General features: G+C 50.0%; 1 protein-coding gene across 1 annotated transcript in view; it reads left to right on the top strand.

Moving 5' to 3' along the window:
* The first annotated feature begins 9439 nt into the window (after positions 1-9439).
* Positions 9440-13008, top strand: part of CNNM2 (cyclin and CBS domain divalent metal cation transport mediator 2) — a 198271-nt gene continuing 194702 nt past the window's right edge. Inside the window, exon 1 of the mRNA XM_075072943.1 lies at positions 9440-11012. Coding sequence (XP_074929044.1) covers positions 9440-11012 — 1573 coding nt within the window. The remainder of the gene's footprint in view (positions 11013-13008) is intronic.

The following is a 13008-nucleotide window of genomic DNA, read 5'->3' as shown; positions in this document are numbered from 1 at the left end:
TCCCTCCTCCCAGCCATTACCCTGATAGCACCTCCTCTCAGAGAACCCCCAGCTGAAAGACAAGGAGCCAACGTGCAATTACCCAGACAGTTGCATCACATCTAGCAGAATGTGGCTAGCATGGGTCTGCCTGGTTCCTACATGCATGTGTGGGCTATGCAGTGACAGGCAACGTATGTGGAGGGCCTTGTACAGAAGGTTTTATGGGAAGTGGTGTTGGGATTCTGTGACATCCAACTCTGATCACATCGCACTGAGGAAAGAAGAGGGAAAGGACCATCGAGCTGAATGTGGTGAACTAAAGCGCACGCCAAGTGCGTTCCTAGCTAAATAAACCTATCTCCATCTAGCCCTGGGCTTTGATTCTCAACTAAGATGGATTGGGCTGAGCTGATACTTGGATAGGAGACCGCTTGGGAAAATCCAGGTGCTTCCGGAAGCGGTGATAATGATTTGGTAGGTGGTGCTCTTCTCTCTGCATCGCCACAACCTCAGTGTTGTGGTGAGGTGAGAGGGCCTGTGCGGCTGGGTGGGCTTCCCGGGAGTTGTGCTCAGCCCCATCTGTGCCTAATTAACTGCCTCCCCAGGGATGTGTACTGAGGCTTCCTGTCAGAGACAGCCTGCTCAGCTCGCTAATAGGGGAGATCTGCAGTGAGTAGGGTTAGCAGTGGGGTGGATTGGGAAAGGCTCTAGAGAGAGGGTATGGGCCAAAGCAGGAAGTGCTCCAGATAGTTGATGCAAAGATAATAGAAATAGATTTTTCTCTGCTTGCTTACAGGGTCCCTGGACTGCAATCAGGGTAGAGGGAGGGCCGTGGTCACCGGGCTACTGAGTCTGGAATCAGGCTGAAGACCCAGTAGGAGGTTGCTGGATGACACATTGTCTTGTTGGACTTTATGGTTTGGGAGACTGAGGTACCTGGAGCTGGGGGAACCCGGGTACGGAGCAGCAGGTACAAACCTGGTCTTCTCACCGCTGTCTGCCAGTGAGGACATAAAGTGGAGGTTCTGACCATGCGATGGGTATTGACACTGGTTTCCTGGCTACATCCAGTTTGCATAAGTAGTACACGTCCCACAAATCTCCTCTTCCTGTCTTGAGGAATTGTGTTGCTGTACTGTTAGCTATCTATGGTGCACCTCCCCAGAGATGCGTGCACTTCACTGGTGGGGGAGTGATTCCTGAGTACATCATTGGCAAAGACATGGTGTTAGTGTAAGGGACAATAGTATTTTGTATTTATTAAAACCACTTATTGATAATGTGATCAAGGTCCTGATCTCAGGAATTAATAAACCACCCCAAACTTATCCCTCTTTTGCTACTCTCATAAATGTGTTGAAAAACTTGAGCAAACCCCTGCTGGCATATTCACTGTCATTATTTTTGTCATCAAAGAAAATCTTTGGAGTGAGAATGAAAGAGCAGATTTGAGTCTTTTCCTACCTGTGAAACGGGCTTCATTAAAAAGTAATAAAATCCTACCGGAGCTTTTCAGCTCCCCTATCGATAGAGGCACTCCGAGCAACTCCAGCCCACGCACTCCTGCCAGCGTGCATATGTAAAAAGGCCGCAGCTAAATGCCAGAGCATTTGCATAACCTTGTCTGTCCACTGTCTGCTGGCATTTTGGGGAGAACTGGGGGGGAAGCACTTCACAGAACTTTCCTGGTTCCCCTTGTATTGGTAGGCACTGAACTAGAGGCTCATCTCCTGGAAATGAGCACAAAGGCCCCGTCCTTGGACTTCTTCAGGGTCGAAAGCTGTGAGAACAAATGGGCCCAACCTCGCAACTAGTACACAGATTGCGGAAGCTTTTATCTGTTGAGATCTTTGCCCATGTACCCAATAGGGCACAATCCTACATGAGGAACACGTAGACAATCTGCCAAGTTTCCTGCATCCCGTACCGCTACCCATCAGAATTCCTTCTGTGGTCCCCAGAAATGGGGGCCTTTTGGGAACTCTGCTGTAAAGGATCAAAGGCTTTAAAAGTTAGTGGCTTGGGCCACTTCCCCTTCTTCTACCAGACCAAAGCACCAAGCTCTTCCTCTGGGAGGATCTTACTCTCTCTCTCACACTCACTCACGCACTCTCCCTTGCATCCCTTGCATAGGACTCATGATGCAATGACAGCCCATGATCAAGCACAGGGCCAAGCCTGCCCAGAGCACCCCTTCTGTTTTTACCCCCTTCCCAGAGGAGTGGGACTTTAGGGCATCTCCATGATGCTCTCATCTAATCAAGCTACTTTGGTGTAACTCTTCTCTAGTGGCTAGAGCTGGGGTTCTGCTGTAGGATCTTTCCCAAGTCACCGAACCTTTCTGTGCCTCTGTTTTTTCCAGTTGGTTAAATGGAGCTGATGACACTTGCCTACTTCACAGAGTGGTTGTGAGACTTAATGATTGAAAAGTGCAGTAAGATCCTCAGGTGGACGATACTCTAGAAGTGCTAAGCATTGTAATGGACTGTCTTGTAATCTGTTAGCCGCTGCTGGGTATGGGATGGGGTAAGAGCTACCAAACTGTGGGTCATAGGCCTTACATTGCTAATAGCTAATGGAGACTCAAGCAGTCATGGTTAGCAGCATAGTGATAACCATGCAGTCTTTGGCAGCAATGGCCTTATCCTCAAGTTGCAGCATTGTGGTAGCAACTCTAGTTAAAGCGGTGATGATGCTTCTATTTTAAGATGTCTCACTTGATCATTCCCTTTTCTGTTCATTCCCTCTGAAGCACCTGGCATTGGCCACTGGTAGAAAACAGGATCCTGGACTAGATGGACATTTAGTCTGACCCAGTCTGGCCGATATTATGTTCTTTAGTCCCTGATTAATAGACACATCCCTGCTCATTCAAGTCAATGGAATTTAAGGATGTACTTAACGTTAAGCACGTGACTGAGTGCTTTTCTGAATTGGGACCTAAAGGTCTATTTTCAGCCATTTTATATATTAATGCATTAAACATAACACGCACAGAGGGCATGTGGAGCCTTTGAGTGCTCCTCCTGGGAAATATAAAAAGCTAGTCCCATTTATGGTAATTCTTGGCATATACTGTTCAATCTAATTTGATTAGGGGAGATGTCCTGGGCAGCAGAGCCCTGGTCCCTCTGCTAAAAAGCCTGCATTAGAGGCCTGCTCCTCATCAATATTAAATGCTCGGCCAGTAGGAATGCCAAAGGAAAAGAAATGTCAAGTTGGGCGTGGGGGCATGTGCTCTGCAGGAAGGGGAGTGGGTTCATGTGGCTGAGAACCTGGCAGGTTAATTTTTAATTACTTCTTTGTAATGACACACAAAGACTCTGATGGGAATATAACAAGAGAGTTTGTCATAAAGCTTGCTTGGCTATTCTCACAGTCTGAGAATAGCCAAGCAAGGCCACTGCTGCCTGAAAGTAACTAATCTGTCACAGATGGCTGGATTCCAAAAGTAACATTTACTATTCTTACCTGTGATCATAGAAACACAAACGATTTCTGAATTACGAGCATGGCGTCTTTCATCCATGGACCCCGGAACAATGAATTAACCCTCCTAACCAGAGATGGCCAAATAACTGATTTGTGGTTTGGTGGCAATTCCAAAAAACAAAACAAAAACCCACTTTGACCCAAAACAACATTGGCAAATCAACAAAATTGACAAGCTTTGTTATGTATTGAAGAAAATGTTTTGTCTGACATGAAATTAAACATTTGGTTTAGTTTCCAGGTACTCTTTAAAATGAAAGGAAATGAAAGGGTAGATTCACAAAAAGGGGGGTGGGGTAGCTGCTGTCCCTATAATCTTTAGCCCCATGGTTCGGACTCTCATCTGGGATGTGAGAAACCGATGTTCAATTTCCTCTTCTTCTCTCCCCCACAATGCCTGATGTGGGGCAGGGATTTGAATTTGGTGCTTTCCCAGAAACTCCTGCCTCATGCTGGCCTGTAGGCCAATCATTAGGGTGTTCCCCTACAATGGGGGAGACCCAAGTTCAAATCCCTTCTCCATATGAGCTTTTCTAGTATCTCATGAGACAACTAATTTTTCCCCACTGTTGTCTGTCCCAGAGCAAGATGTCTGATTCCATCTTTGTCTCCATGACGGCAACATCCTTTTGTATCATCCTTTGCTAGGTCACTCTTTGTCCCCCTCGCCTTCTCTTCTCTCTAGGTGGGATCCGATCTAAGATGTACCGTCTGCTTCTGCCACAGGGTAGCCTGAGGGCATGGCCAAATGACCCTAGCTGTCTGTCTGATTGTTAAGTCCACAGCTTACTGACCCATGCGGTGCAACACTTCCACATTAGTTACATGATCTCTCCAAGGAATTCCCAGTATTCTTCTTAAACAATGCTGGCAAAGGGCATTCAGCTTCCTGTTCCGTACTTTCACCATGTGCCAGATAACGAGGCGTTCAATACTGTTGGGACAGCAATAGCGCAGTACAATATAATTTTAGTGAGTAGATGTATCCTCTTCTTACTCTTCCAGATATTTGACAAACAGGATATTGAGCCACTGGCTTTGCCAATTCTTGCCTTCCCTTCTTCAGTGAACTGGCCATTGGTACATATTGTACTTCCAAGACAGATGAAGTCCTCGACTCATCATTTGATCTGCATATCAGGTTATGTCTTTCCTTGTATGGAAATGGGGGCAGAGCGGAGAATTGAACCAAGGTGTCCTAGTTCCTGGGTAAGTGCCCTAACCACTGGGCTAAAGATTATATGGAGGCATTACCACCCCCTCCTCCCATTTTGTGAATGTCACCTAAGTCTTTAAAGAAATATTTTGGCCAAAACTGGTCATCCCAGCTCTGCTCCTAACACATATGTTACTGTGCATTTTCTCATTAAAGCAGGAGATTCCTTTTAAGTTTCTTTCTGTGTGTGGAGTGTGTGTGCTGAGATGATAGCTGTATACTGGTCTCATCATATTTTTGTGCGCCATGAGATGGACACAGTGGGATTAACCGGAAAAGATCCAAAGACATCTGTTACTAGAACCAGATAATTAAAATGGTGCAAAATAAATGGATTTCAGGAAACTAATTACTATGGTCAATTAATTTAAGCTGCATCCTAATGGATAAATAATAGGGGACAGCTGGAGTCCTGTGCTTTTCCTCTACTACTGTTCAAAAATCCAGTAGTCTGTTTCAGATGATACCCCTTTAATGAGCAGCTCTGCAACTGAAAGGTTCCTTAGCAGTTTTAACTGGTCTAATGGGAGGTTGCATTTGCCAGTTGAAAATGACCATTTGAATCAGGGTGAGAGAAGTGACAGGAGTGACCACTGGGGGGCAGAGTTTGAATGGAGAAGCTTTGGTTGAATTGGGTGGTGAGGGGGTAGATGGGGAATTGGGCTGTTTGAACTGGGCAGGATGATTTGGGCAGCTGCGTGTGAACATTTGCAAGTCTCAGCTCAAAGTGGAGGAGCTCAGCCTGGCCTTTGAATTGGAGGAATAACAAGTGACAGTTGAGAACGATTTTGAATTGGGAGAGCAGGAAGTGGTAGGCTGAAATCGGGGAGCCAGGCATGGCCAGTGAGGGTGGGGTTTGAATTGGGCTCTTGTGAGAAATTTCTGGGAATGGCAGTTGGGAAGTTGCATTCATTCATTTGAACTGAAGGAGCTGAGAATGAGAGGTTTAAGACAGGCAGGGACAGCATTTGGGTTCCCGTGGGGAGAGAAACAGACAACAGACAGTGAACAAAAGTTTGAAACTGGGTCCTCAGTGCATGAGAGGAGCAGCATATAAGACATGAGGGAAGAGAAAGGGATAAAGCCCAAGAAGAGAAATAACAGTGAAACACCCATGGGAAGAGAGGTGAACTCCTCACTGCATGGAGGGCTTGAGAGCAGCTTGACCTGTCTCTGGTGTACATCCAGAAACAATGGCTTTGGTAAGAAATCTTGTCACTGGTCTTGGCAGGTGGCAATCAGAGACCTCTGCTGCAACTCAAAGCTAAACAAATATCAGACCCTTAATACCTGCAAATGATGCACAGTCGACTATTGGCTGGTGAGCAGTCTTTTGTCACAAGTGTTGGCTGGTTTGGGAAAATAACATTTCTTAGGATCTACCTATTTCATGTCTACACTTCATCCTTTGCCTGAGCTTAAGTGTGAACTCAACATTTACTGGTTAAATAGAAGGGTTCACTCTCCAGAACTGCCAAACCAACCCTTTTCACCACCAGCACTTAAAGGAAATACATTTTAATTTCAGTTAAGCTAACCCACAACTTAGCTTAAAATGCAAAATATAATTATGTACATGCCTTGGCTAAGGATTACATTACAAGCAGCTGAATTTTATTTTACATTGTGGTTTGAGATTGCAATTTAAAGCTGGATCTAAATAAATATGAGCAGAAAGTTATTATATGTCTGAATATGGAGTCAATACAATTTGTTGAATGCAGATGCCCAGTTGCCATCTGAACCACGGTATTTAGTGCTGAGCTTCATTAAATAGTTATTCGGAGGCTGGTTGAACATTGTGGTTTCTGATCTGTGGCATGATTGTTTCCTTTGTTTAATCTTACTTGACTTTTATCATTAGTAATGTTTAGTGGTATCACAGTTACAACAGCAGCTGGAAGCCCCAACCAGGAGTGGAGCCTCATTGTGCTAAGCTCTGTCCAAACAGATACTATGGGATGGTCTTTGCTCCAAAGGCATCAAAATTGAAATTGACAGGACAGACCAAGGGATGCAGCGTACAAGCAAAGTGGTCAGGAAGCGCCAAATCATCCTTGCTCCAAGTTGTCCTGTTGAGGCTTCTAGCCCACCTTGTGCAGCAGCCCGTGGACAATGTGCTGAACAGAGATCTTCATAAAGACTCATTCCTGGTCCTGGCAGCAGATGGTGCTTGATGACTTTAATCCTTCCCAGAAGAGCAATTGCTCTGGGATCTGACAATAAGCCCTGCTGGCAATGTTTGAGGATACCCACCCTCCACCTAATGAAGAAACTAACATTGCCACCTAGAAACTGGCAGCTCAGGAAAAGATGAAGTGGCCCTCAGCACTATTCTACTGTGACAGGAATTGTAGCAGTATGCTTCCTGGACCCATTGTGATGTTTCTTCTCCTTCTCCTCCTCCTCCGACTTAAGGCTCAGCATAGCCTGACACTGGAGACCTTTTGCTGTTTCTTTTCTTGCCTTTGTGTTAGAGGCCAGTTGAGAGTGGTACCAATGCAATGGATCCTCACAGGATAGACCTATTGGATGTTTTGAATGTGGGGCCAAATATGTCCCTGTGCTGACAGCTTTGTGTTATGGTATTGCCGTCTTTTTGAGCCATTAGATAGCCTAGCCTTGAGAAAGTACCTGCCCTGGTTTGTTCCACTGGAACAAAAGGTCTTAGATGCTGAAATATGTCCAGCACATGCTGTGTGACCTCAGCCAAGTTCCTTCCCCTCTATCTCAGTTCCCTTACATGCTACATGCATTGTTTTGAAAAGTGTGATGGATGTTAACCACCGTTCTAAATACTTATTGTTGCCACTAGGGGGAGCCGCACAGCCATCAGAGGCTCTGCACTGGAGAACTGGTAAAACAACTCCGGGTCCTGTGTAGAACATATCCCAAAGCAATAATCCTTTACCCCAGGATGTGATGCGTGGTCTAGATCCAAGTTCTGAATGCAGCATTGCCTATTGCAAAGGGTTTGGCGTAATATACACTAAGCAAATTAATTAAAATAAAGTTACTGGAGCCTGGGGACACGTCTGTCCCTCCCTCTACTACAGCAGGAGCGATGTTATTCAGGTAAGCGCTAGGGATTTTATTTTGCAATGGAACTGCTAGTATCTGAATAGTATCAGAGGGGTAGCCGTGTTAGTCTGGATTTGTAAAAGCAGCAGAGAATCCTGTGGCACCTTATAGACTAACAGACGTTTTGGAGCATGAGCTTTCGTGGGTGCTTCCGACCAAGTGGGTATTCACCCATGAAAGCTCATGCTCCAAAACGTCTGTTAGTCTATAAGGTGCCACAGGATTCTTTGGTGTCTGAATAGCCACCTCTTCTTGTCAGTTCTGGTTTCTAATTCTGCTGCTTTGGCTGACGGAAATTTACAGTAGCTGAATGGCTCGCTGCCTCAGGATAGCTCAGTGGTTTTAGCATTGGCTTGCTAAACCCAGGGTTATGAGTTTAATCCTTGAGAGGGCCACTTACGGATCTAGGGCAAAATCAGCACTTGGTCCTACTAGTGAAGGCAGGGGGCTGGACTCTATGACCTTTCGAAGTCCCTTCCAGTTCAAGGAGATAGGATATCTCCATTAAATAGCTTAGTAGACAGACCCATGCAGAACTACATGGTTTTACTAAACGGATGGTTGCGCAGAGCACTTGGAGTGGGGGATGTGATTCCCAGGCACCTGTGGTAGACATATTGGTGCTAGTTCTCTCATCCAGCTAACCTGCTAGAAACAGTAGCGTGTCTGTGATAGCAAAGGCAGAGCACCGGGACCAGCCATCTGCCATAAGTGCAAACCTGGCTCTTGGCTGTGGGTACCTACATGGGGCAGCTACTGTGAGCATACCCACTAGAAATGGGAATTGCACCCCAATTCCAAGTGCAGAGGCGGGGAGGTCAGTAAAGGCCCTGTGCATTATCTCAGTGTAAATAAAGAGCTGGTTAAGGAGATGGATTTATAGATGCATGCACAAGCCGAAGCATCTAGTACCTGCATGCACAGGTGGATGCAACACTAAATTGCACAGTCAGTTAGATGCATTGTAGGCGCACATGCACGGAGATGCTCGTGTTCCATGTTCAGCTGCAAAGGTTGTGCAGGTCTGTGCGTGTTCCATAGTGTGAATGGAGCGGCGTGGTGCACGGACGGATGCACCCTTGCACACACGAATGCGTGAAGCATCGATAGATGCGCTCAAGCTCCACACCCGTCTAAGAGGCGTTGCCGAAGGCAACTGGCTGCGGGTGGCTGCCTGGCCGCGGTGCTACCAAACCCACGCCCAGAGCACTGCAAGCACGCGCCAGCTCCACCTGGACACAGACCCGCGAAGAGCACGCGCCTCCGTTGGTTGCTCCCCTGGAAGTCCCCGCCCCCTGAGGCAGAGACTCTGTTCCATTGGCTCGCAGCGTCCCGATAGCCACGCCCCTCTCCCTTTCGCGTACACACAAGAGTCACGCGCTCGCCAGCTGGAAACTCAGCGGTGAGGGGGTGGGGCAGGCTTCAGCGGGGCCCTGCCCCTGCCGCCTCGGCATTGGCTGGGGGACGGCTTCTGGGTCCCGTGCCTGCCCTGATTGGTCGCGCGCGCCGCCGGCTCCGTCCCTGGGATAGGGGTTGAAGCGGCTCCTCCAGGGCCCGGCAGTCGGCGCTTGTCAGCTCTCGCGGGCGGCCGCTGTCGCCGCCGCCGCCGCCGAAGGATGCTGCCGTCCCGCTATGTCTGGCCCCGGCGGTTCTGATCCCTGACTGAAAATGGCGCTGGGCTCGGCCGCGCTGCCCGCTCGGAACATGGGGGGCGGCGGTCGGGGGGCGCGGGTCCTGCTGCTGCTGCTGCTGCTGCTCCTCAGCGGCTGCTTGGGCGAGCAGCCCCCGGCCGCCGCCGGCGTCCCCTCCGCCTCCTCAGCCGGGGACAGCGGGGCCCCGGGCGACGCGGAGGAGACGGTGATCATCGGGCTGCGGCTGGAGGACACGGACGACGTCTCCTTCATGAAGGGGGGCGCGCTGCGGGTGAGCGAGCGGACCCACGTCAAGCTGCGGGTCTACGGGCAGAACATCAACAACGATACCTGGACCCGCATCGCCTTCACCGAGCACGAGCGGCGGCGGGGCGGGCGGCCGCCGGCCGAGCAGGAGGACGGGCCGCCGGAGAGCAGCTCCCCGCAGCGCTGCGGGATCCGCACCTCGGACATCATCGTCCAGCCGCGCATCGAGCTCAACCGCCGCACCTCGGGCATCATCGAGATCGAGATCAAGCCCCTGCGCAAGACCGAGAAGAGCAAGTCCTACTACCTGTGCACCTCGGTGTCGGGCCCGGCCGCGCTGGGGGCCGCCGGCCCCCCCGGGAGCGGGTTGGTCGGGGCCGAGGGCCCCGCCGGCCCCCCGCCCTGGACCGAGACCACCTGGATCTACCACGATGGCGAGGACACGAAGATGATCGTGGGCGAGGAGAAGAAGTTCCTGCTGCCCTTCTGGCTGCAGGTGATCTTCATCTCCCTGCTCCTCTGCCTCTCTGGCATGTTCAGTGGTCTCAACCTGGGCCTCATGGCCCTGGACCCCATGGAGCTGCGCATCGTGCAGAACTGCGGCACCGACAAGGAGAAGAACTACGCCAAGCGCATCGAGCCAGTGCGCCGCCAGGGCAACTACCTGCTGTGCTCCCTGCTGCTGGGCAACGTGCTGGTCAACACCACGCTCACCATCCTGCTGGATGACATCGCTGGCTCCGGGCTGGTGGCTGTCGTGGTCTCCACCATCGGCATCGTCATCTTCGGTGAGATCGTGCCACAGGCCATCTGCTCCCGTCATGGCTTGGCCGTGGGTGCCAACACCATCTTCCTCACTAAGTTCTTTATGATGATGACCTTTCCAGCCTCCTACCCTGTCAGCAAGCTGCTGGACTGCGTGCTGGGCCAGGAGATCGGCACGGTCTACAACCGCGAGAAGCTGCTTGAGATGCTGCGGGTCACCGACCCTTACAACGATCTGGTCAAGGAGGAGCTTAACATCATCCAAGGGGCACTGGAGCTGCGCACCAAGACAGTGGAGGATGTGATGACCCCACTCCGAGACTGCTTCATGATCGCTGCTGAGGCTGTTCTGGACTTCAACACCATGTCTGAGATCATGGAGAGTGGCTACACTCGCATCCCTGTCTTCGAGGGCGACCGCTCCAACATTGTGGACCTGCTCTTCGTCAAGGACCTGGCCTTTGTGGACCCAGATGATTGCACCCCGCTCAAGACAATCACTCGCTTCTACAACCACCCACTGCACTTTGTCTTCAATGATACCAAGCTTGATGCCATGCTGGAGGAGTTCAAGAAAGGTGGGGCCATGGGGGGGGGGCTGGGGCATCTGTGGCTACCCACTCTAGCAAGCTGGGCTGAGAGTAGAGGGGTTTGTGGCAGATGGGCATGTGTCCATCCCCCTTTCCGTAAAGGCTGATGTGTGGATCTGCATGGGGCTCCTTCTAGTAAACCTGTTTCTGCCTCCCCATTTATTTGTCCACATATGGGAGTTCTGCTGATGTGGCTCTGCAACCTCCAAACCCCTGCCCCCCCAAATTTTTTGTGGTCCACACTCCCCTTCATTTAGTCTGAGAGTAAGGGAATTGGTTGCTTCTGTAGATCCCTAATATTTTTCGGGCTTTGCACACATGAGTGCGGAGATAAACAAGTCTTTTAAACTTCATTCATAGATTCAGCTGAGCTATTTCGGTGCCATGCTTGTTTGTGTTAGTTCACCCAGCTGATCTGTGGGTCATGAATAGCCTCAGGGCTTTTTGCACGTGTCTTACAATTATATTTTACTTGCTCGTTAATGCCACATGCCAGGATTAACCTCCCACATATACACACACCCTCTCCCCGCCAGGTCCTTTGCCCAGTAACCACAAACTGAGCCGTGTGTATACACAATCCTTACTGAACTGCACATCCTGGTGTGTGGCATACAGGACCGGCGCTAGAGTTTCTGGTGCCCTAGGCGCCGGGACATTTCGCCGCCCCGCGCGTGGGTCTCGCGGCTCCCTGACCCCGGGGGGGGGGCGCCCTGGGCTTGCCGGGGCCGCGCGCCGGCTCCCCGACCTGGGTGGGGGGACGCGACCTGGGCTGCCGGGCTGCGGCGGTGGCTCCCTGACCCGGGGAGGAAACGCCCTGGGCTGCCCGCTGCGGCGGCGGCTCGCTGACCCTAGGGGCGGGGGCGCCCTGGGCTGCCAGGCTGCATCGCGCGGCGCACTGACCTCAGGGGCGCACTGACCGGCGGCGCCCTGACCCAGGGGACACCTTGGGCTGCCGGCGGCAGGCAGCTGCTGCTGCCGGCAGCTCAGCCCCTCCAGCAGCAGGCTGCAACCATTTAAAAAAATTTTGGGGGGTGCCACTTTTTGGCGCCCCCAAATCTTGGCACCCTAGGCAACCGCCTAGTTCGCCTAAATGGTTGCACCGGCCCTGGTGGCATAGCATGTGTTGGTTGTCTAAATGTTGGATCAAAGCTACACTGCAGTTTTGTAACATTTACCCCAGGAATGTCCAGTCTTGTCTTAGTTGTGGGATGAGCTCTCCCGGCAGAAACATCTGTACTTCTGTTTTGGATTTCTTTTGTAGTAAATGGGACAGCACGTTTCAGTTTTGTTCCTCTGTAAAGTAATAGAGCGGCTGCTTACATTGTGTAGGGAAATTTTTCCGAAGGGCTGGGAAATGAAGTTCCAAATTAATTGCATGTTTGTGGAGACCCTTGCTAGGAAACTCAGAGCAGTGTGGATCGCCTGAACTGTCATACCCTGGGAGCTGTGATCAAAGTACTTCTGAAAAGTTCAGTCACTGGGAGATAACCTCACTAAAGGAGGAGCTCCTTGGAGCACTATGCCCAGGTAAATAGGGGAATATTTGAGTTAACCTTTTCTCATGGTAACTCCTGCACTTTAGATGAACTCTGTAAATAGCACCTAGGATTTTTCTAGGCAATAAGCTCTGCCATTTAAATTTCTGTTCAGCATCTGATTTGTGTGCTTAGCTTTAAATGATCTCTATGTTTTGACTTCTAATTTAACCCGGTTACTGGGGTTTAAAGGCAGACTACATAAGCTGCAAATTTTAGATTTCCCTTTGATTAAAAACAAATGGGCATCGTAGTTGGTAAACATTAGTAAGTGCCTCGTTTGTTTACCTGGCCTAATTGAGCTAATGATTTGAAGCTTTACAGTCCATTTCCTACCAGTTGTTTTGGAGCTGATCAAGGGGCTAGAGAGACTCACCTGTCTCCTGACTCTTTGACTTGTAGATTCTCTAGTGTAAAAGAGCTTTGGGAAATTGAATTGTGCTGTC

The sequence above is a fragment of the Chelonoidis abingdonii genome, chromosome 16 (genome assembly GCF_003597395.2).
Source record: "Chelonoidis abingdonii isolate Lonesome George chromosome 16, CheloAbing_2.0, whole genome shotgun sequence".
Taxonomy (NCBI): Eukaryota; Metazoa; Chordata; order Testudines; family Testudinidae; genus Chelonoidis; species Chelonoidis abingdonii.
The sequence above is the reverse complement of the archived record's forward strand: the minus strand, read 5'-3'. Positions and strand labels throughout refer to the sequence as shown.